The following is a 24,962-nucleotide window of genomic DNA, read 5'->3' on the forward strand; positions in this document are numbered from 1 at the left end:
CTCCGATGGTGTCCAAGGTCCCTGGTCACTAAAAGTCTACTATTGTGAAGTTTTGACAAAGCCCATGAGAAAAGGAGACCCCCGGCTCGTGCCTCAGAATCGGTGGCTACAGAGGGACTTCGTAGAGCTGGGAGCAGTCCTAAAGGCCTGACAGTGTTTAGAAAGCTGGTTTCGCAGGCTCTGTTTAATGAACTGTAGCTTCCAATACAGATGCCTCTGAAGGCCAACTGTAAAAGAATTGCCACATATGTCTGACACTTCGTGTGGTTCTTTATTGAATACACAAAGCAGGCTTGTCAGGAATACATTGGCATTTGTGTATGCCAGGAAGCAAACTAGCCCAGCTGGATGTGCCAGGGAGTGGAGCCTGAGGAAGGGGAAGCTGCTGGTTCAGAGACGCTGACATTCAGCCGGGCTCAGGCTTGGTGCTCCCTGGGGAGGTGGCATTCAGAATGGCCTCCCCAGCCAGCGGCAATGCCCTCCACACTGTGTGTGAAGAACTATGACCAGGATGTGACTCTGGATAAGTTTTTCCCCTTGCCGGGCCTTGTTTTTTTTCCCACCTGAATAATAGAAAAATGGTTGACTTCAAATGCCATCAACAAATTCTAGTGGCCTCTGATTCTGGGATTATCACCAAAAGGTCACACTGACCTTGCCATGTACAACAAAATACTAAGGAAATGGACATCTGCCATTATCTCCTTTAGACTGGCAGCCGGAAGACCCCACACACATTATTTCTCACAACAAACAGGAAACCGTGTTGATGTAGAGCAGGGCTATGTGAATTCTGAATCGGCCAGTGTCTGCTGGGAATTTCGCCATTCCAAGCATCTGTGTCATCACCTTGAGCTCTTTCAGCAGTTATAGGAAGTTAGTGTCATCACTGGGGTGACCAAGGCTCAGAGAAAATCAAAGTGTCCCCCATCACACAGCTAAGAGGTGGCAGAATTTGAGTCAAATCTCTAAGTCTTGTGCTCTACACCTGTGAAATAATCATGGTGATATTAAAGTCACTTAATAAGACACATGGATACAGACATAGAGGAAAAGATCATGGGCCTGGTTGGGAACAGTGAGACCACCATTCAACAAGTGAGAACAGTCAGGCCCAGCGCCAGGCTATGTGCATCCCTGAACTTAAACATCGGTTTAAGGTAACTAGAGATAGGTTAGCATTAACAGGAAGGTAACCCAAGACAAAATCACAGTCATATCACCAGATTTTAAATGATCAGCAGGCCTGATAATTTTGTTTTCACGTGGAAGTCTAAGAATCCAGTTGATTGAATTCTCTTGCAGGCCCTTGCTGAACAGAGATTCCAATGGCCATGGAAATCTTGCACAGCCCACCCTCACTTCTGTCTTTGGAACACCAAACCATACCCAAGGAGCATGGCAAAATGTCAGGAAAGTAGATGGGCAATTTGAGCCCTGCAAGTGTGGCCTTGATACACCCCCCTGGGATTAACACTTGGATTTTGACAATGTGTACTCTGACCAGCTCTTCACCTAGGGCACCCCGGGTCTGACTTTGCATAGATGGTACCAGGGCTTTCCAAGATAGCTAAGATGCTCTTGCTCCTGCCCTGCCCCTGAACTGGTCCTGTTTGTCCCTTTAGGGGTCCAGTTTCTGTGATTCATCCTTACTTTGAGTCTTGACTCCTACAGCTGACTGTGGCTCTGTTGAGGAAAGCTCGATCTTCTGCCATTTAGATCACCATCCCCTTCTTGTGAGACATGGAGGTCAAGGCCCCAGGTGTCCCAGGAAGCTAGTCAAAGACCATTCAGTTACTTTTTCTAGCTCTGGACCTCAGATGAGACTTCACTTCCCTGAGTCCCAATGTCTTCATCTGTTAAATAGGAGTAAGAATTCTACCTCTTTCCAATGGATCGAATAAGATAATGGTATAAGGTTGCTGGCATGGTGTTGACCCCAGTGAGTCCCCAGTATGTGTTACCAATTATGAATATTCTTCCTTCAGGCCTTCACAGAGGTCCTCTGCACGGGGGCCCAGGGTCTATACACACACCATTCAGTGCTGCCAGAAATAAGAATGTAAGTCAGACCCTCAGCTTGACTTCAGAAACACTTCATAGTAAGACACGAAATGAATTCATAGAACCTTTTATATGACTCTTATATATATAGTCTCTTTTATATGATTGTAATATTTGCTTCCAAATCTTATGTTGGGCCATGGCTAAAAGACATCATTTAGTGGGCTCATGGAGGCCTTTGCTCCTTAAAACCCCTGCCACATGTGGTCACCTGGAGGATGGCTGGTCTTGAAGGGAGCATAAAGAGAACACTAGGTTTGTAGATTGAGACTTGGGGAGCATAAAGAGCCATTTCTGGGAGCGTCAAGTCAGTAATACAAAATCAATACAAAGAATTGTTGGATTTTTCTAAACCCACCCCAGGAGAGAGCCAAGTGTTCAAAGTGCATTAAGTCTCCCTCTGACCCTTCTGTGGTATTATGAAAAATACCTAGAATTATCCCCTATCCCTTGAGTGTCCAGGCATGGCATGTGGATATGGCTGGGAAGCCCCATTTCTGCCTGAGTAGCTGGTACTGGCTCTCCAGGCACAGGCCAGGCGGCTTTGGTATCGGTAACCTCATACCTCCTAGAGACCTGATTCCCACCCTCAGGTTAAAAGTGTTCAGAGTAGCTGGTCCCTGCCAACTCCTCCCCAGCCAAGGGGTTCTGATAAGGGGACCAGGCATCTTTGGACAGGGCCACCCTATCATGCCTCTCATCAGTTATCATAAAGTTCTCCTGAATGGCCACGTTTCACCGGCAAACAGTGCCTCAAGCTAATTGTTAATGAATTCAGGTTTTTAAATGTGACTCTTATCTGGGAAAGTTTCAGGACGTCGGTATATACCGATAAAAATGAATACACACACATGCCCAGAGACACGCTCAGACCCTCATCCTGGGGCAGACGTCTGGAAAACCTGCTTAGGATTTTCTTCCAGATTCATTGAGACTCTGGAGACAAATCAAGTCCCCTTTGAGTGTGAGATGACAGCAGGCAGAGTCTTAGGACCAATGTCTGTAGGTTCTGTTGGGTCATTGCAGGAAGAGACTAAGGGTATCTGTGGCTTTCTGAGATGGTGGGTACCAGGGAGGTTGGGTGATCCTTTCCTTCCAGTTTTGAAGTGCCGAAATCCAGGTGTAGAGGAAATAACAGACCTGCTGTGTGCAAGACCTGGAACCACCCTCTGCTCCACTACAGACACTTCCCACCATGGCACTTGGTGCTCTTCTCGGCAGGCAAACCATTTCCAGAAGGCTCCATCGACTCACCTTTCTTCCACGATAGAAGTGACAAAGTCAATAGCAATGATTTCAACTAGGTAGTCCGCAGGTTTCTGTAAAGTGTCTTTTTCTTTCTTTTATATATTTTTATTTGACACATCATTATTATAGCTGTGTTTCGGTGGTCAGATTCCATGAGACCAAAACAGGCGTATAACATAAGGTCGATATCTCTGGATCCTTCTGAAGGTCACAGTCACTTTGCAAAATGGGCCTGACACTGAGAACATTTAGATCTGTCCCCAAGGGTAATGGATAAGCCTTTGCGCATAAAACAAGTTTGCAGATTTGAGGTCTAAGAAACACTGAAAGAAAACACTGCACATGTTTCTCATACATTGTTGAATTTAATCTGAAGCTGCCGTGGTTTGAAATTCTGAAGGCACGGAGGAGGAATGGAGGAAACTAGGGACTCCATGAATGTTATTCCCCACCTCTTCACTTGGCATGGCCTGCCTCTGATATTGGGTTCCTTCAGGCTGAGCACTTCACTGAAGCCCTGGATCCCTCTAGAAAGACTCTACAGTCCCTAACTCCCAGGCCCAGTCAACAAGGGTTAAAGACAAGAATTCAAGAAGCACCCCAGGTCTAAAACCTTAGAAAAGGCCCAAGGAAAAGAGGCTTAATCTGGTATTATTATAGAAATCAGGTCCCAAGTAATTATTGCCCAAAAGGCACTAAAAGAGGGGGCTGAAAAACATGCATCTCAATGTTTTATAAGAAATTAAATCAGAATGTAGAAAAGCTGAATTCAATTTTACCCAAAATGAACAATAATGTTAACTTCATTCCTATTTAAAGCCAGAGACTACAGCTTTGACAACTAAAGGGAGGCTGCCTTGGAGCAAGAATTTCAAAACAAACTCATTTGATAATCAGGACATTTGCATAGTCTGTTTCACTAGGCAGAGCCTGGCCCAAGCACAGCCAATTATCAGACTCTCCAGAGTTCAAAGACCCAAGAATTGCTGATGCTCAGGGCTGGAAGCAGATATTCGGTTGTCTGTCTGTTTAATATGCCCATGTGGCACATTTGCCAGGCAATGTCTGATTTGGTCCAGCATACCTCTGTCCAAAATAGAAATAGTTCATCTTTAATTGGAGGAGGCAAATCAAGATAGAAGGTGGTTGCAGACATTGAAGTTTTGAGAAAGGCACCAATAACTGTCAATGTGGGATGGGTGGGGAGCTGGTAACACTCTCGTCTTCTCATGTGATCATGCACTAGTGTGGATGAAGCTTTCTGGCCCTCTCCAGAGGACCCATGTGTAATGGCCATGCCTTTCTTTTTGAAAGTCATTCTGGTGTTGCAAAATAGAAAATGCAGGACCATTTTTTCCCCTTGTATTCTGCTATCAAAAATCAGGGTCCTGGTGAGCAAGTTCTGAAGATAAAAGCCACCTGTGATTTCTGGAGGCCAGCTGTGTAACAGCAGCTCAGCTCCAGAGTCAGGGAGGAAGTCTCCAAGCAGATAAAGCATCTGGACAGCAAGTGGCCTCAAACCCAGATGAGATCTACCCATTTCAGCTTGTCTTTATGAAGTTGATTGTCTGATGGTGGGAGTGTGAGTGCTGTTAACCTTAGTACCAGAAGGGCAGCAGCTCCTAGAGAGGAGCTGGGGAGCATGAATCACCACTGGATGAGAAGCAGAAAGATACTTAATAGAAGTGTAATTGAAGGATTTTTTTTTTTTCAGTATTGGGGATTGAACCCAGGGCCTGATACATACTAGGCAAAGGCCCTACCACTGAGCTGCATTCCCAGCCCACAAAGGATGCTTTTTTTCCTCTTCTAAATGTAGTTTAGTTGGTGTCAGTGGGAATTATTTTACTCCCACTTCAGGGCAAGGCCTGCTGTCTATGGATGTGATTAAAGGATCATCCAGTCACCAGCTGTCTGCACTAGAGTCAGCCCCATTTCTCGGCTGCATTCTGAAATTCTCAACACCAGACGTCTTGGAGATAGGGGAAGTAGTGGCCCCAAAAGCAGATGTTAAAAAGCACACATGCTAATTGGGAGTTAGCACCCATTAGCACTGCCACACAGATTGATTTATCAAATTAGCTCTAACCCTTTGGAGAGCAAGGATTTCGGAATCTTTAAAAAAAAAATCAAGAAGAAACTTTAGAAAACATCTGGTCTAGATCTTCTATTTAAGGACCTCAAAGCTCAGAGAAGTTGAGTGAGCTATTCAGGGTGACCAGTAAATCACTGGCAAAGCTTCAGATGTAGCCCAGATTTCACTAGGTGCTTGTTTCTAGAATCATCTACTTTACTGGTGAGGAAAACAAAGTCTACACCTGAGAAGTGACTGGCCCAGCCTGGACTGAAATTGAATTCCCCATATTCCTTATCTAATATTCTGTCCTTTATTATCACATCCTGTTTTCATAACACTATGACTGAGGGGAGAGAATAAAGTAATAGGTGGCTGAATGATTTACATTTTGGCACGTCTTCTACTAATCCATCAGCAAGCTTTGAGAGCCTACTATCTGCAAAGTGAATTAGCCATCTTGGATAATGGACATTGAGTAGTGGGGGAAATGAGAAGCTGAGTGGCCTGTGTACTCTAAAATTGCGGCCAACATGGAATGATTGGGACACAAGGATGCTCACAAAAATATCATAAATGTCCCAGAGCATCCCTCTTCCTGCCCTTCTCTCTCGTGACTCTCCTTACCCAGTGACTTTCCCTGACCTCTCTCCAAGATAACAGTAAACCCTGGTTCCCATCACAGCCTTGGTCTCTTCTCTGTGGGAAGGCTGAGAGTGGATTACAGGGCTGGCAAAGCAGCACTGTGGGTAGACCTTGAGTTCCATCTGGGTGTGGCCCGACTAGGACTTCTCCTGAGCTCCAACTGAACGTAGATGATACATTTTACCGCGAGTTCTTATGCAAACTTAGGAGGTCAACATTATCATTCCCAATGGGCAGGGAGAAAATTGAGGGCCAGAGAGTTTATTTTTCTTGCCTGCAGTCAACCAGCTGGCAAACCTCAGAGCCAGGGTCAGATTCGTAGAGAACTGGTTGCTCAGGTAGGCTCGAGGACAACTCTTAGGACGGATCATCTCTCTACAGTCAGAGCTTCTCACTGACCTACAGTTAGCTCTTTTTTTTAGCCTGCCTTCTCTCTGGACACCTGTCATCATATGAGTTATAGACAGGACACATTTTCTTCTCTTAAGCTCCCTCTTACCAGTATGGAGTCCAGCCACCTGTGGAATTGACAACTGACTTCCCCCAGACAGGTGAAGGTTGTGAATGAGAGGTGGACAGCTTCCTGGTGTGGAGGGGCTGCATTTGGGAAAGAGTTTGTTCCACTGACCCTTGGCTCTCATTGCAGGTCTGGAGTGCAGCTTTGACTTCCCTTGTGAGCTGGAATATTCTCCTCCACTGCATGACCTTGGGAACCAAAGCTGGTCCTGGCGCCGTGTGTCCTCAGAGGAGGCCTCCCAGGTGGACTTGATGGACGGGTCTGAGGCAGAGTTTTCTAAAGAGATGCCCAGAGGTAAGGGTAGAAGCTACTGAAAAGTGTCCTGGATGGGCCAGGGCCAGAAGGGGATGCCCATTTCTGTTTGAAATGATGAGGCTTCCTCACTCCTGCTCTGCCCTGTTTCCCTTGAAACCTACTTTTAATATCTGTGTCTCTCCACAGCTTCTTGGACCATGCAAGGAAGAGAATATCAAACTCTGATTTTAAGATCAGTCCAACCCTTTCCCATTTTACTAAGGAACAGAAATAGGATTTCCTAACTCTTCCACATATATTTCTTAAGGTCAGATATAGGATAAAGTGCTAATCTATTTGTCTGTTTGAAATGAGGTTGTCAGGTAAAATACAAGACACCCAGTTAAATTTGAATTCCAGATGAATGATGAACGATTGCTCAGCATAAGTATATCTCATGCCATAGTGAGAATATACGTATACTAAGAGTTCTTCCAATCATACTAAAAAATTCAAATGTGATTGGGTGTCCTGCATTTTTTATTTGCTAAATCAGGCTCTCTTAATTTGGAAGGTACTGTGGAACTGGGTTAAATGCTCCTTTCGAAGCCATTATGAATATTCAAGCTGCATGCTTGTTTTGCATGGTGCTTCCAGTAGTTCCGAGCTGCTCAGAAGCATCCCCTTCTGAATTTATCAGGGACTGAAAGGGTAGGCTGTGAATAAGTGCTGGGTCCTTGTTATGCTTTTGTGGAGTTTTGAGAGAGGGATGTCCAGCCTTCAGGTCTCTTCAAGCCAAACCTTAGGGCTCCTAGTTCCTTGGACACAGAAAACTCTACTGACCCCAAATTGACAGCCTGTGTTTTTGATTTGTTTTTTGTTTTTGTTTTTTTAGGCAGAAATAATAACTGAAATGGTAATAGGCTTACTGCACGTTCAGAGTAGCACTTTCAATTTGCAAAGCACTTGCATTTATACTGTCTCACTGGATTTGAATGCTGTGAGGGAAGAAGGGCAGATGAGAAAGCAAGGACTCAGAGGAGCCGAGGAACTGCCCAGCATCACACAATTTGGACTTATGGGTCCAGGTCTAGATGGCTTTTGTGGTGAGTCCTAGACAAGGGCATTTTCCCCACATTGTTTCTGTCTTTGTAGCAAAAGCTATGGCCAGAGCCTGCTGCAAGCCGTATTCTTGAGGATGTTTATTTCAGGTTCACATAACCAGAGAGTTAACAGAGAGGGGCTCAGGTGAGCTGGTAGAGGTGACACACAAATAATTAATGTTCTCAGGCTTACAGCATACATCAGCCCTGAACTCTGTCATGATAACAGAACTGTGAGACGCCTTTCCTTTTACACATTCTCCTGGGCTGACCTTTCCTGTTTTTTATGACTCTTGAGATTGCTTAATGTCAATTTATATTTTCAGCTTCTTTCAACTTGGATGATGATGTGTATTGTGTGTGTGTGTGTGTGTGTGTGTGTGTGTCGGAGACTGGGTCTTAACCCAGTAATGCATCAGAATCTTCTAAAGAAATGATAAAAAAAAATACTTCTCAGGCTCTATAACCTATATTGATTCAATAGATTTGAAATGGAACTAGGAATTTGCACATTTTAAAATTTTATTATGAGTTGCAGCTTGTGTAAAAACTCAGGTCTAAAATGTATGCATACACGAAAGATTACAATAAAACCAGCACCTGTGTTCTCACCACCAAGTGTAGGCATTTGAATGCTATCAGTCCCTTTGTAGCCTCCTATCTCCCACCTAGATCAGTCTTCTCTCCTTCCTCAGAGTTAATCACTACCTGCATTATGTTATTATATCATTTGTTTTTCTTTACAGCCTAACCACCTTTGTATATATAGCCATAGTGAACACCTTGGTTAGGTTTACATGTTTGCAACATTTTAATATAAATGGCATCATCCTGTCCTTTTGTGATTTGTCCATTTTGATACTTGCAGCTATTGTTCATTGTCTTAGTACCAGATTGAATCCATTGAATGAAACTACTGCAATTTCTACCTTTTACTCTTATTGGATATTTGGATGGTTCCAGATTTTTGTAATCACACAATAACACTGTTGTAAGTGGTTTTGTACATGTCTCTTGGTGCACACATATGTCCAACAGTTTCTCTAGAGCATGCAACTAAGAGTGGAATTACTGGGTGAGAGAATCAGTGACTCGTCCATTTCACTAGGTCATGCCAATCTATTTTGCAAAGTGGTCACACTGATTTATACTCTTGATGTATTAGTGTTTCTTACCATGACTTTATGTTCTTACCAATAACTGGTATTGTTAGACTTTGTCATTTTTGTCTATCTGATGGAAAATGTTAATTTCCATGATTCTTTTTAAAAACATTTTAATAAGTTTCTCAGGTGATTCTGAGACTTAGCTATGCTTTTGTACGGTGGACATGGACTCCCTTCTAGATTCATTCCTATTCAGCTATCCCTAAGGATATCTTTGGATTCTAATACCCAACATCTAGAAACACATATTTTTGATCATTGTAGAATTTTTTTAAAAAAATATTTATATTCTAGGGATTGATAGTGATCACAGTTCAGTGAGATCAAGAGAAAAGGACAAGTGGCAATTATGTTCCTTGGGAATTCCATAGACTGTGTGGAGTCAGGTGTTATAACTTTGAAAGTCGGTACTTTTTAAATTTTTAAAATGGTGCCAATAAATTGTGCATCGCCACTCTCTGACCTGCTTCTTCCCTGTCTCCTACCTTGTGATCTCCAGCATATGTGTGTTACACCGAAAAATAAGGAGGAGAGAAGGGAAGGGAGGTAAAAATAAATGTTCAGTTCTCAGTGTTTCTTAGTGTGGAAACACATCGATGCCTTGATGTTTTTATGAAGCTTCATCTCAAGGGTCAGTTCGTGTGCTGACTGCAGACCTTTTCCCATTAGATGAGTCAGTCAAGACTGGGATATCCATTTTTAAAGAAAATATTGTCAACTTCTGTCTCTCCCAAGTTGTGGCTCTTACTGTGTGATAGTCTGCTGCATTACAGTGGTGTGAACAACCACAGCAAAAGCCACTGTGCCTAAGCGGGCCTGCCTCATCATGCCCTTCAGGGAGCAGCGTCACCTGGGAAATCTCCCCACTGACAGAGATTTTTTTTAATGGGCCCTAATAAAGGGGTATACACTCAAACAGCATGGACCAGTCATAGAAGCTGAGGGACCAGCTTCCCAGCCATTGCAGTGACTCCTCTTGCAGTGACACTCAGAGGGGCTGAGAACGTCCAGTAATGAGTCTCTCATCTCTTTTGGGGTCAATTCATTACATCACTACTTATACCCTGAAGTAGGAGGTTCCTCATGAAACAGGCTGATATAATCACATCCCTTGCTCTTCAAGGACAAGGTCAAAGACATAGGAAGAGAAAATGACATGCCCCGTCTGCACAGTGACAAAGCAAGGATCCACCTTCCAACCCGAACTCCCCCATCTTTAGAGCCTCAGTTTCTCTGCTATTGGCATAAAACATGCTTGTGGTGGAAATGAGGAGGAGTGATGGAGTGCCCTTTAGGGTAATGTAGTCACTGTTTTATTTATTTTTTAATGGAACATTTATTGGTTGGATGGTATTTAGACTCTATTGCAATATTTCTTGTCAAGGTAAAGAAGGGCCAGAGAAAGGCAGAAAGATAATACCACTCATAGATAATGAACTGTAAGAATATCAGTTTTGAATGATTTTAATTTATGGCCCCTATGGCTGAGAATAATAAGGGGAATACAATTCAGAGCAGCAAGATAATAAGAAGCGGATCATTTTGAAGGAATACAATATTATAAATTAATAAAATCTTGAGGAATCATCAGGTTGAGACATTCTGTGACTTTTTAAGAAGTGCCAGGGGCATGTTTGATGTCTACCACTTCCAACCTTATGGAATATATTCAGGGGAATAATTTTTCTTCTTCCAGAAAGCAAAAATTTTGGTCTCTCGCAAGAACCCTAGATTTACAATGGAAAATATATGATCAGCCCCTTCTTAAACCCCCTTCCCAGCCCCCTCACTCCTACGTATACACAGGACAGATGGATTTAAATTCTGCTGGGAGGATTTAAACTCTGCTTTGGTCTCTTGTATCAGGACTCTGATCCTCAAGTTCTTGCTTTGTTTTATTTTTGGTGGGGGATCGGGGGAGCAATGCCATTGGGATTCTCCTGTTCATCAAGATGGCTTAGTTTTCACAGGAAACATTGTCCTGGAATGAATAAAGATGCTTCCATACATGACCAGAGAACTGAAATACCAAAATGGGGTTGTTGTTGGACCCTAGTGTATTTGTTTCTTCCAACCACTAAAGCAAATTCATAAAAACTGGACGCTTCATAAAATGCTTTATTCTGTCCCAGTTCTAGAAGCCATAGCCTGGAATCAAAGTGTCAGCAGGGTTGGTGTCTTCCAAGGCTCTGAGGGAAGAATCCATTCCATGTCTCTCTCCTAGTTTCTGGTGGTTTCTGGCAATCCCTGATGCTCCTGGGCTTGCAGAGGTATCACCCTAGTATCTGACTGTATCATTACGTGGTGCTCTCCTTGTATCACTGACTCTAATCTGTTTCTTATGTCACCTTAAACCCAGTATGATTTCATCTCAGGATCCTTAATTACATCTGCATGGACCTTGTTTTCAAATAAGTTCCCTTTCACAGATACTGGATGTTAGGATTTGGTTGTATCTTTTGGAGGCCACTAATCAATCCACTACACCTTGATTTCCTCCCCTTGCCTCTGGGTTGGCACGTGGATCCCATGTTTTATACTCCCTGCACCTGTGAGCTGTGGGTTCTCAGACTCTTCAAGAGGTCCAGATAGGCAGGTTCAGCATTTCTTATCCTTCCTCCAATTTCTTTCCCCTAATCCCAGGGTTTGAAATATTCTTTGAAAAATCTCTGAATACCTTTCAAGTAGATTCCATTTCAGGAGTCTCAGGAACTTGGGCCAGCTTGGTGGGAAAGTTTTCTCAGGATATGGCCCTCTTCGCACTCAGTCTCTGCAGGCTGCAGCTGGGCGGCCGAGGTGACTTGAGTCTTATGCTCTGGTTATCCCTTTGGGGCACTGGAAGACAACTAGAGCAATGAAAGTCTGCCCAGCACTTCCTCCTTTATCCCGTGAAACTCATCCTTAGCCACCCATTTGTGCCTTCAGGTTTCATTTGGGGATTGACTAGGACCTCATCAATTAGCCTCTTCAATCATTGATTGCTACACATAAAAGAGTTTGCAGCAAGCTCCATAGGTGAGGAAGGAAAGGAAGACAGGCTGTCAGTAAGATGAGGGTGGGAGGAACTTCAGGGCTGGAGAGTCACCAAGCTTTATCCTGAGAGTCACCACCCTTGTCCCTGCCATGCTGGGTGAAATGTGCTAGTTCAGGCCTCAAGTCCAACATTGATGGCCCACGGGCCACAGTGGTCACCTTTAAGGTCACTTGGTTAAGAAAATCAATAATTGCATACTTCACTTTGTCTATATCAGAAACCTTTAGCAAAGACAAGGACATGGAAGCCAGGAGAGCAGTCAGGAGAGATGAGCCAACCGGAATAGAAGAGCAATGTCATTTGGAATGACTGTGCTCCACACACGTGCACACCTGGACAGGATCCTTTTTCTTTCTTTTTCATTTATTTCAGCTTGGATGATCTGAACTGGGACTGTCCATGCCAAGTATGAACAGGCTCCACCTCCCTCAAGCGCCCTTCCTGGGCTGTTCTCTCAGTCTGCTGTCCAGTTTCTTTTCTAAGGCTCTGCCCTGCCAGCTTGGTTTTATTGTATACCCCATCAGTCAGATATTTTTGGAACACGTGCTATGTATGTATTCATCAATTATATGTATGTAACTATATAATACTTTTAACAAAGTTTATTTTGTCCTTTTTTAAGATGAAAAGAAACAATTATGGCCACACTTTGGAAACCACTATAGGGCGACTGTCCCCTGTAAATAAAAGAGACTTCCTGATTTGCTGAGATGTATCACCCTGGCCTAAGAGTTATTGATGTCTCTGTCCCTTCTGTAGTCTTTATTTTATTAATTAATTAATTAATTTATTTATTTTTTGGAGCTAGAGATTGAACCCAGGGGCACTTAACCACTGAGCCATATCCCCAGCCCTTTTTATTTTCCATTTTAAGACAAGGTCTCACTAAAATGCTTAGGGCCCCCCTTAAGTTGAAAAGGATAGCTTTGAATTTATAATCCTTCTGCCTCAGCCTCTGAGCAGCTGAGATTACAGGCATGCACCACTAGACCCAGTTCTCTTGTCCTATAAGGAGTCTTGTGGAGCAGGTTCTTCCTGCCCACTCATCTTTTATAATATGGGTGGTGCTGGCCAGGGATCTCTTTCCTGGGAAAATCTCATGGTCAGGTCTAGCCCCTGTTTCCTCTGAAATTTCAAAGACATTTAGTCTCTTTTCTCATCATCTACATGGTTTTGGAGAGGAAAGAAATGACTTTGGGGTTGAATGTGACTGACAATACCAACTCTCAAAAATCGAAATGAATCTTTCTTTATAGAAATTCTTAATTCCCTTTCAACAGACATGCCCAAGGTACAGCATTGCAACTAGATATTTCTTACAAGAAATCTAAAAACATTATCTTCATGCTGTTATTTATGATGATTGAAAAATTGGAAATAATTTCAATAAGGAATTAATTAAATAAAATATAGAATACCTAAAATATCATGCCATATTACATTCATATTATCTAAAATCATTTAATAATAAAGGAAAATGTTGAAGGCCTATTATTAGGTTTTTAAAAAGCAGGTCAAACAATACATATAAAAGAAGTTGTTTAAAAAAAACTGTATATATATATATTTTTTTTTCAAGGAAAGGCGTCTATAAGGAAATACACCAACCTCATTACAGAAGTTATTTCTAGATAACTAAATTGCCAGTAATTTTTATTTCTTCTATGTCCTTTGTTACTTTCCAAATTTGATCCCATGAACATGCTTTACTTTTACAAGATAAAACATTACATTGCAAGATAAAAACGTGCATTACAAGATAAAAACATGCTATTATTTCTTAATACACAGGGATCAAAAATTCTCATTTGAGACTGTATTCTATTGAATTATCTCAGACTTTTAGGGGTGAAAATATCAGTCATTATACCACAATGACCAAAAAGAGCCAATGCTTCTGGCTGGATGAGGTGGACGAGCCAGCAGACAGCAGGCTCTGTTCCTCCTGCCTGTGCAGGATACAGTGCACTGGCGATCGGCATTGGCTCACAAGTAGAGACCTTCCTTCCCACCACCTCTGTCTACTTGGTTTATCTTTGAATGGTGAGAAAATGTAATTGTGGAAACAAAATGAGCAATGGGTTGAGGAATATACTCAGGGACCAGATGGAGCATTTAAGCAGGAGTGGCATAGACCTCCTACATTATTTCAGTCCTTGCTCCTGCACACTTACCCGAGGGTTCTGGATGCTTATGCCTTTCCTTTGAGCATGGCTCCTTATCAAATTGAGATCACTGTGGATGTGTGGCCTCTCATCCCTGCCCCTGGAACACGCTAAGGAAGGCCATATTAGTTCTCTGGTTCTATTTGCAGAAATGTGTCCCTCATCTCCTGAGCAAGGAAGTCTTTAGACCTCGGATCCTGACTCTTGCACAATCACATCAACACTCTGTGATTGGTGATTCACTCTAATGTGACTCTAGCACCAAGCTAGCAGCTGGAGCTTGAACTTCAAAGAATGATTTGTCTTAATGAATATCCTACTTGTCTCAGGAGTGAAAGTTGCTGGGGAAGCACTGCTCACCTCCTTGTCAGGACCGACAAATTCCAGGTTGTGGCCTCCTTTGCCTTCTAGAGTAGCCTCTTCCTGGGAAGGGATCAATTATAGATGTCTGTGAATGTTATGTCCCTTCTTAATAGAATGGTGTAACCTTACCCAGAGGGCAAAGGAGTAGTCATGTAGAGTAAGGAAAGAAGAATAGGAGTTGGGGGAAGAAGAGCTCAGTTTGCTATTAGGGACTTCATCTTAACTCTCTGGGTCTTGGGTTCTTCATCTATAAGGTAAAGATCTTAGACTAAATTGTCAATAAAGCTATTTCCTGCTCCAATACAAATGATGAGTAAATAATTTGAGGCACAGAAATCCTATCGGCTAGGGAGAGAGGTCTCTCCTGAAGTTTTAGCCATAGTTTCTACTATATGAGTAGTTATGTGCCTTAGGTCACCTTTTGGACCACAGCATCAAGATGGGAGCATTGTAGCTAGAAGCCCATGTGGCATCCTGGGAGGAGGAAAGAGGAACTGCTGACCGATTTGAGCAGCTGAGCTTGCCTAGTTGGCTCCTTGAGACTTAGGAAACCTGAGTAGAGATGACAGCAGAGTGTTGAAGACTGATGTGGTAGACAATAACACACACACACACACACACACACACACACACACCCATACGTGATGTCCCAATCCCCAGAAACCTATGGATATGTTACCTTATGTGGAAAAAGGAACCTGGGAGATGAGATTACCCTGGAGTATCTAGGTTGACCCAGTGGATTCATAGGGGTCCTAAAAAATGAAAAGAGGAGGCAGGAGAGTCAGAATCAGAGAAGGAATGAGAGGTTGGAAGCAGAGGTCACTGATGGCTTTGATGAGGGAGGAGAAGACCATGAGGATGGAATGCAGGCAGCCTCTGGAAGCTGGAAAAGAAAAGAAATGGATTATTTCCAGAATGTCATCCATCCTGGATGGTAGACTTCTGACTTCCAGACTGTGAGATCATATATTTGTTATTTTAAGCCACTAAGTTTCTGGTAATTTGTTACAGCATCAGTAAGAAACTAATACACCGGGTCTGGGCCAAATTGGGAGGAAAACTTGTGTGTCTTGGGGGCCAGGGTAAATGCTTACATAGGGCACCATTCTAGAAATGGCTAAATTCACAGGACAGACTGGGCCTTAAAGAAAAACTGACTCACATTATAGGAAGTATCTAATAAATCATTGCTGGGAGTGCAGTCTCTCTGCCCATTCCACTGTGAACACAGCAAACCTCTCTGTGGACCAGAAACAAACCAGAAATTCCCAGCCATAGCAGCAGGTCTGAGACTAGACCTAAGCAGATGGGTCTGGGAGTTTAACTCTTTTAAGGAAAAATCAACCCTAGGGAGGGGCCTGGGTTGCCAGAGATGGTAGGGCTGGCGTTTTTCCTGTAGAATTAGCTTGAAGGAAAGCTGTGGCAACTTCTCAGGGCAGTTTCTGTGAAGCCCCAGCCTGGAGTGGTTGGAGAAGGTAGTGAAACCCCACATGGAAGTGCTGGGTAGGCTGTCCACCAACTCAGGACAAGCCCTGTGTCCTGTCCTGAATGGAACTGGCAAGAGTTACGAACTGAAAAGCACTTTGCATCTGCAATCACGTTTGATTCTCACAGGAGAGCAAGATGGAGATTATCAGTGTCCCTAACCTACAGGTTGATAAACCAAGCCTAAATAGTAAGCTCCAAAGGGAGGAAACTGGGTCCCTCTCATTTACTGCAACATCCCCAGAACCCAGCTCAAGGCCTAGTGTTCTGTAGACCTTCATTATGTATTTCCTAACCCGCGATTAGAAACAGAGATGAAATTCGTGTTCCAAACCACTGAAGCTGCTCTATGGCAGATTCGGATCTTGAACAGTAGGCTTTGAACACTGAAATCCATGCTCTTTCCATTATATTAAATTCTGCCAAAATGCAGTGTCTCCCAAGTCTGTTCCTGTGGGCCACTCATCTATATTAGATGTCTGGCCGTACACTCAAGGCATTATCCACCTGCCTATGATGCCAGAGTGTCTCTCTTTGTTATGACAAATAAATTGTGTCCATTGTGGTGTCTGGTAAGTGAGACATCTTCAGAGGAGTCTTGGAAGACCACTCTCACTGTGTTTTCTTTGCAGGCCTGAAGCAGCTACAGCATAAAGGTGTGCAGGATACAGGTGCTGTAGTCAGCATGAGAAAGTGGAATCAGGCTACTGTGACCACCTACTTTGTTCACAGCCAGCCCCGCCCTTTTATAAATGGAAGAAGCACTGGACAGACTCAGGCTGCTAGACCAGCCTCAGCTCCGTAACTGGTGAATTGTGTGGGTGGGACCAGATCATCTGTAAAATTACACGGGGCTATCTTTCTTATTTCTCTCCTTCCTCTTATTTAGAAGATTTTATTAGTGTTCTCTGGATTTCTTAGTCTCACTGATTTCTTTATATCAAATGGTTTAGATAAGACACATCCTCAAGAAATATGGATCCTGTTTAATAAAAGCCATGAACCACTCTGAATTTATGCCTGAAAAGATATAAAAGAAAGCTAAGACTTTGCAAAATGTAAAATAAAATTCTCTTGAATGGGGATAACTACAGTGAAATTTTACTTAGAGTGGAATGATAATATTTATTCATTTAAGATGAAGAAAGACTAGTTGACTAAGAGCTGAAGAGAGATCTGGAGGTCATTTTACTTCTTTGGCTCTCTTTCCTGACTCTTACAAGAATCATTTGAAATAATGCGCAAGAAATCATTCTGTAAACAAGAAAATGGTATAGAAAATAACATGGGGCCAGCTCTGACAGAGTCATCTCAGTCAGTGCAGCCTGAAGTGGAGGGTGCTGCTCTTTCTTGGTTTAAGAGCTTTGACCAAGCATGAGGCCCGTTTGGCCCAGGTGTCTGTGTACAACACACCTAGGGGTGTTTTAAAACTCACAGTGAATTTGTGAGAATTGACAACCTGCAGCCACAATAGTGACCATGCATGTTTACAAAAGGAGCTCTAAAAAATACAAAAGGGTTCACGGCTCAGTGTCCAGAACTCCCCACCAAGGCACTGAGGAGAACCTTTAACCTGGGTGGCTAAGTTTGTGGTCCAAGTTATTCTTATCTAAAGCATTAAGGTCTGTTTTGAGTCTTCCTACTTCTTGCTTTAGGAGTCTTAGACCTGACTGTTAATCCTGTTTCATCAAAATATATTTGTCACGTATCAGGTCTTTCCTAATTGAATTTTACAGAAGCTGTTATTCTTTTAAAATATGCTAGATGCTAGTTTTACCTATTAATACGGCCAGTGGTCCCTGTGGTGTGGCCACTCCCCAGGTCTCTGTTCCAGACCTGCACTTGTGTCCTCTTTGGCAACATTCTTTCCCAGTTGTGATCATCATTCTCTATCCCTGGAGGCAATGGAAGAGGTATTTGCAATAGGCTGGGAATAAGGAATCATTGCAGGTGCCTGAGAGTGGCCTTCTGGTTGTGTCTGGCCGTGAGACAAAAGTAGAGAGACATTGAATTCATCTCTGTAGTAGTTTAGGGTACCCTGTTTAATCCCCTCATTTTCAATATTGACTGGACCACAAGCGTAGTCTTATTGGAATATCATTTTTTAGATACTCCTCCTTTCTTAGGGATTTTTTCCCTTTATTTGTTAATGTGATATTTTGTACCCTAGAAGTTTGCATTCTATAATAGCATGTACTCAGAGACTCCAGCATGGGGGAGCTCAGTGCAGTCCCTGCTCTCCCTCCCATGTCCAAGGACTTCACACAGATCATGCCCTATTTGAAGTCTTTAACTATAAGTTAGATCAAGAGCACAGAGTAATCTTAAAAAGTAGAGCCATATAACCCAATAAATGGCCAAAGAACTACACAGACACTTCTCAAAAGAAGAAATACAAGTGGCCAACAAATATATGAAAACATCTCTCGTAATTAGGGAAATTCAAATTAAAGCTACATTGATATTTCACCTCCAGTCAGAATTACATTTATCAAGAATGTAAGTAACAATAAATGTTGGCAAGGATGTGGCGGGGAGGGGGGAGAAAGGTACACACACACACATTGTTGGTGGGACTGCAAATTAGTGCAACCACTAGAGCTGTATGGAGATTTTAAAGATTTAAAATCAGTATACTATAGTGAGGCAGCCACATCCATGTTTATAGTAGCACAATTCACAATAGCTGACCTATGTGGATAAAGAAGATGTGATACACACACACACACAATGGAATAATACTCAGCTGTAAAGAAGAATGACATTATGGCATTTGCTGTAAATGGATGGAACTAGAGACTATCATGCTAAGTAAAATAAGCCAGTCCCCCAAAGTCAAAAGATGATTGTTTTTCTCTGAAATGTGGAAGCTAATCCAAAATAATAGGGGGTGGGGACAAAAAACATAGAAGATCAGTGGAGTAGATGAAGGGGAATGAGGAGAAGTGAGGAGGGATAGTATAGCAAAAGACAAAAGAATGACTCTGACCTAACTTTCCTATGTACATACATGGATATACCACAGTGGAGCTCACCATCGTGTACATCCACAAGACACTAATTTAAAAAAGAAAACCTATAAATATCAGAAAGATCAGTAGAATAGAGGGAAGGGAATGGGGGAGGAGAAAGGGAAGTACTGGGGGACTGAAACAGAACAATTTACAGTCCACGCTTCTCCAATTATGTCATAATGAATCCTAATGTTATATATAATCAAAAAGAACCAGTAAAAAATAGAACTATAAAGAAATTAATGCTTTCAAAATGAGGGACTTAGAGAAGGCAAGGGTCTCTGTCTTTCGGCTAGGCATTCCTCTAAAGGTCTCTCGTTACTGCTCAGCCCTCATGTGAGTACTTGATTCCTCTTTCTCTATCTGTTGCTTTACCCTCTCTCTCTCCTATCTCTACATGAGCATGGGATTAATAAAGAGCATTCCTGCGACTGTGCTGGGTCAGCTATAGCCCACACCAGGAAAATGGAAGGGCTTTGAAGAGAGGGAAAGCAGCAAGAGGGAATGGTCAGGGATGCACTAGGCTATGTACAAATGAGGAAAAAACCTTCTTTCTCCAGCAGGAGGAATTAGGAAAAGATGGGTGTAGCTCAGTGCTAGAAGTCATGGTTGGCATGTGTCCTCTGTTTCTTTTTCCTCTTTACTTTCATCCCCTCCAAAGCCTAAAGCATCCTTCTCATTTACAACCCTGGAAGCAGAGAAGGCAGGACAAACAGGATTGGCTGGCACCCGGGCTGTAGCTGATCCTACCAATAAAGACAGATTCCGACTCGTGTTGTGTGGTACACAGAAGGATAAACTAAAGAAACATTGCTTGCTAGAGAAACAAGCTTAGATGCCTAAATTGATAAGAGAGTTAAGATAATTCCTGAAGCCTATGAGAAAGAAGGAATAATTGAAATAAGAACTCCATGTGATAGAAAAATATTTTAAAAGATAAGCTGAATCAATTGAGTTGTGTTTTTGAGATCAAAGAAAAGATGGTGAGGCCCACTGCCCTTCCAAAGGGATCTGGGTGCACAGATGGAGTGACAAAAAGATCCTGAAGGGGTCCTAGGTCTATCAGAAGCATTTAGAAAATCTTTGTGGGAAACCCAATTAGCAACAGTCCTCTCCAGATCCACAAGCAGCAACAGCAACCTATAGCTCCTTTTCTAATTCATGCTTTGATAAATGTGTGAGTAGAGTCTTTGAGTTCATTTTCCCTGGAGAATAAAAGAAAACAATGAAATGAAAACAGGAGAAACAGCCAAAGGGCACAACATTCATAAAGGCCATTTGTGCAATTGTCTTGGGCCAGCTCTAGTTAGAGAACTTAGCCTGCACCAAGGAAAGAGGATGTGGAGGAAAGAAAAGCCATGTGAGTCAAACGGTGGCTTTTTAATGATAAGGCTTCTTTGTGCAAATTAGAAAACAAAACAAAATAATAATACTTTAAAAAAAAACCCAACACCCTAACTTCTCCAGGTGGAAGAATTAGGAAATGATACCTTTTCTGGATGGTTGCAGCCTAGTGCTAGAATTCATGGCTTGACAAGTAGAGCATGAGCTGAATTTCAGCCCCACCCACACTTCACTCAATGCATTGGTGTAGGACACAAACAACCCAACTATTGTGCAGTGAGCCTGTTTGTGTTTCTCAAGGATTACTTTATGTCAAGTATTTATTATACATTGCCCTATTTGAGTTTCACAATAACCCCATGGAGTAGTTTCAGAAGCATGGTTATCCATGTTTGGTACTGATAAAATGAGGTTCAAAGAACTCAGATAAGACTTCCAACTATGACTCAATGAAGAGACTGGTGAGTCCTCTCTCTCAAAACCACCTACAAGATTGAACAGAATTGACAGAAACAACTATTTCAGCTCTCTGAAAGTTGACTAAAGACATAAAACAATCAGAGAAGAAACATTTATGCTTTCAAAAATTTATTGAAGTTCAGGTAAGAACAATGGTAGTCTGTAGAGTTCTGACCTGGTACTACTTTTGTCTGAGTCCACACATAGGGCCTACCAAAGTAGAGTAAACAACAAGAAACAAATCTTCCCAGCCACATTCAAAACTGCTCACTTGATTTGGAAGGGGGTGGGCAATTAACATGCTCAGCAGTGTTATAGATCAGATATTAGCAATAGGTAGGATGGGTACAGGCTAAAGAAAGAAGTGTTCTATTAGTCTCAAGTTTGGGTCATAGACAGGGCAGAAATATGCATGGCTATTGCTGTGTATATTCCCCATGGAGATGGACAGAGACCAAGTTAACCACAACCTTTGAGCTAAGGCTATGTGCATGTGCAGAGAAAAACATGAAAGAATTCAGTATCCCAAACAATGAATGCATCACTTTACCCACACACAGATCTATTGACATATTATAGAAGTTTTACTGACTGAAGGTGTCTAAGCATATCTTCTATCCAAATATTTGTAGTCCACTAAACTATAGGGATGAGACCATAGGAAGCCAACTTATAAAATAAAAACAAGCACATGAAAGAGTATCAGCAAAGTCTGATGCTCAGCAGCCATGCATTGCAGGGAAGACAGCTCTCACAGATAGAGCACAGTCAGGTTACTAAACAAAAACTAAACTAACCAGCAACAATAAGAAAACAAAGTAATACAACAATAACCATAAGAAAAGAGCTCACAACAATCTTTATGGGAAAAATCAGAATCTAAAGCTGCTATAATTTGTTGCCTAAAATGCTCAGTTTTCACCAAAAAATTAGTATACATGCAAAGAATCTGGAAAATGTGACTTCTAAAGAAAACTTATGTTCTCCAATACTGAATTTAGAAAACAAAGCCTTAAAAAGAGCTATTGTAAATATGTTCAAGGAACAACAACCCCCCTAAAATGTTAAGGGAATCAAAGGAAAGTAGGACAACAATGATTAATGTTAACTAAGAGGTCGAGAACTTGACTGAATAAACAATTTTTTAAAGAACAAAATAATAAATCTTGAGTTGAAAAATATAGTAACTGAAATGAGGGGCTCAACAGCAGATTAAAAAAAAACCTGAAAGAATGTGAAAATAAGCCAGTATAAATTTCCCAGTGTGAAGAACAGAGAGAATAAGTATTGAAGAAAATTCTAGGACAGCATCAAGCACTTTAATATATGTTTAATGGGAGTTCTATAAGAAAGAAAAAGGGGTAAATTTTTATAAGAAATAATGACTCAAATCTCACTATGTTTGATGAGAAAAAAATCAGTTTACACATCCAAGAGAGTCATCAAATTTCAATTTGGATAAATACATAGAGATTTATATCTAGACATATCATCATCCAACTGCCAAATGCCAAAGATCTTGAAGTAACAAGAGAAAAATAACTCATCATGTGCAAGGGGTTGTCAATTATGATTAATGGCTGACTTCTTGTTAAAACAATGCAGCTCAGAAGACAGTGGAATTAAATGCTCTAAATGTTTGAAGGGGGCAAAAAAGTCAACCAATGTCTCTACATCCAATAAAACTATCCTTAAAAAATTAAGAAAAAATATAATTCCCTGATAAATAAAGACTGAGAGAGAACTTGTTTTCATCCAACCTGTTTCATGATAAATAATGAAGAAAGCCATTCTGATTGAAATGTATAATACCTGGAGGTAATTTGAATCCCTGGGAAGAAATGAAGAATGACCCAAATGGCAAATATGCCAGATAATATAAAAGATTAAAATGTTTTTTCTCCTTTTTTTCTCTTAACATCTTTAAAAGAAAATAAATTATACAAATCTACAATTATAATACTGCATTGTTGAATTTTTAATATATATAAATATGTTCATGACAATAACAGCACAAAGGATGAGGAAAGGAATGGAACATGATGGAATAAAGTTTAGAAGAGTAAGAGAAAAAATATTCAGAAATAACTATGTATTTGAATGCCAATGTCAAAAAAAGTCTCAAATCCATAAACCTACATATCTACTTTAAGAAATTAGAAAAATAAATCAATAAAACCCCCAAAGAATGCATAAGGAAGAAAATAAAGATTAGAGTAGAAATCAATGAGTAGAAAACAGAAAAGCAATAGTGAGAATCAGTGAAACAAACAAACATAAAAAAGTTGGTTCTTAGAAAACAAATCAACAAAATTAACAAATATTTTCCTCTGGACTAACCAAAGCAAAGAAAGAAGATACAAGTAGCCGAGTTGGGAATGAAGGAGGAAACATCACTATTGACCCTAAAGAAATTAAGATTATAACGGAAAGTTGTAAACATGGTTTTGCTAACAAATTTGACAACATAAGTGGCAAAAACTGACTAATACAGGAATGATATGCAGTTGCAACCTACAAAAATAAAAGAATCTAAATAAATTGTATTGGCCTCACAGTCCTTGATGCCAAGAAATTAATAACTTAGATGAAGTGGCCAATTTCCTAGATAGGCAAAAATCATCATGACCAATTCAAGAACAAACAGAAAAATTTCTGAAGATAACTATAAATCAGAATTTGAGTTACCAATTAAAAATCTTTCCAGAAAAAAAAATCCAACTGCAGATATCTTTACTGGTGAATTTTATCAAATATTAAAGAATAGATAATAATGGTTCTTAACATACTTTTCAGAAATAGAGGAATGAAAACTTCCCAACTCATTCTATTTCTCTGATACTAAAGCTAGGGGAAAAAAAGACATAACAAGGAAAGAAAGCCAGTGACCAATATCTCTCACAGACATAAAAGCAAAAATACTGGGGTTGGGGTTGTGGCTCAGTGGTAGAGTGCTCACCTGGCATGCATGAGGCACTGGGTTTGATCCTCAGCACCACATAAATGTAAAATAAAGATATTATGACCACGTAAAACTAAAAAATAAATTTAAAAAAAGCAAAAATCCTTAAGTAAAAATCCTAGCAAATCAAATCTAGTAACATTAAACAAAATAATTATAAACAATATACCATGACCCAGTTGACATTCAGAATGCAGGGTTGGTTCAGCATTAAAGTTAATCACTATACTATATTAACAGGGGAAATAAACCATACAATTATTTCAAGAGACACAGAAAAGGCATTTGATAATATCCAACACAGAAGTACAATAAAATCTCTTTACCTGCTAGGGATAGAGAGGAATTTCCTCAACCTGAGAAAGTGCATCTATGAAACTCACATCTAATAACATGTTTAATGATGAAAGGCTGAATTAATTTTTATCCCAATATCAGAAATAAAGCAAAGATGTCTGCTTTGTCACTTCAACATTGAACCCAGCAAGTATAATAAGAAAAAAGGAAGTAAGGTAGGGATGGAGAAATTAAAGACATGCAGATTGGAAAGGATCAAATAAATTCACTTCTGTTAGCAAGTAACCTCCTTCTTTATGTAGCAGATCCCCAAAGAATTCATAAATAATAAAACTAGTAGAACAAATAAATGAATCTAGCAAGGCACAGATAAAAAATCAATATACAAAAATCAATTGTATTTCTATGTTCTAACAACAATTCTCCAAGTGAATTAAGAATGTTTTTTATTATCTTGTTCATTGATAAGATAGTCAAAAGTGAAAAAAATTTATAAGATAAAATTCAACAAAAAAAGTTCAAGCCTTGACCATGGAAAATTATAGATCATTGCTGAATGAAAGTAAAGACAATCTAAATAAAAAAGGGAAACATTTCATTCTCATGAATAAGAAAAACTGGTAGTTTCAAGATGGCATTTCTTCCCAAATATATGAATATAGTGTAATCCCTATTAAAATCCAGTAGCCTTCTTTTAGTTTAAAGTATATATAGAAATGCAAAGCACATATGGAATGGATACAGCATTTAAAACAAACAAATTTGAAGAAATTGCACCACCTGAT

The 24,962-nt window shown here is 40.8% G+C and overlaps 1 protein-coding gene across 1 annotated transcript in view; it reads left to right on the top strand.

The window, feature by feature from the left end:
- Alk (ALK receptor tyrosine kinase) overlaps nt 1–24,962 on the top strand; it is a 647,823-nt gene that overhangs the window by 198,733 nt on the left and 424,128 nt on the right. The window contains exon 4 of the mRNA XM_015479804.2: nt 6,678–6,842. Coding sequence (XP_015335290.1) covers nt 6,678–6,842 — 165 coding nt within the window. The remainder of the gene's footprint in view (nt 1–6,677; nt 6,843–24,962) is intronic.

Source organism: Marmota marmota, unplaced genomic scaffold, assembly GCF_001458135.2.
Source record: "Marmota marmota marmota unplaced genomic scaffold, marMar, whole genome shotgun sequence".
Classification (NCBI taxonomy): domain Eukaryota; kingdom Metazoa; phylum Chordata; class Mammalia; order Rodentia; family Sciuridae; genus Marmota; species Marmota marmota.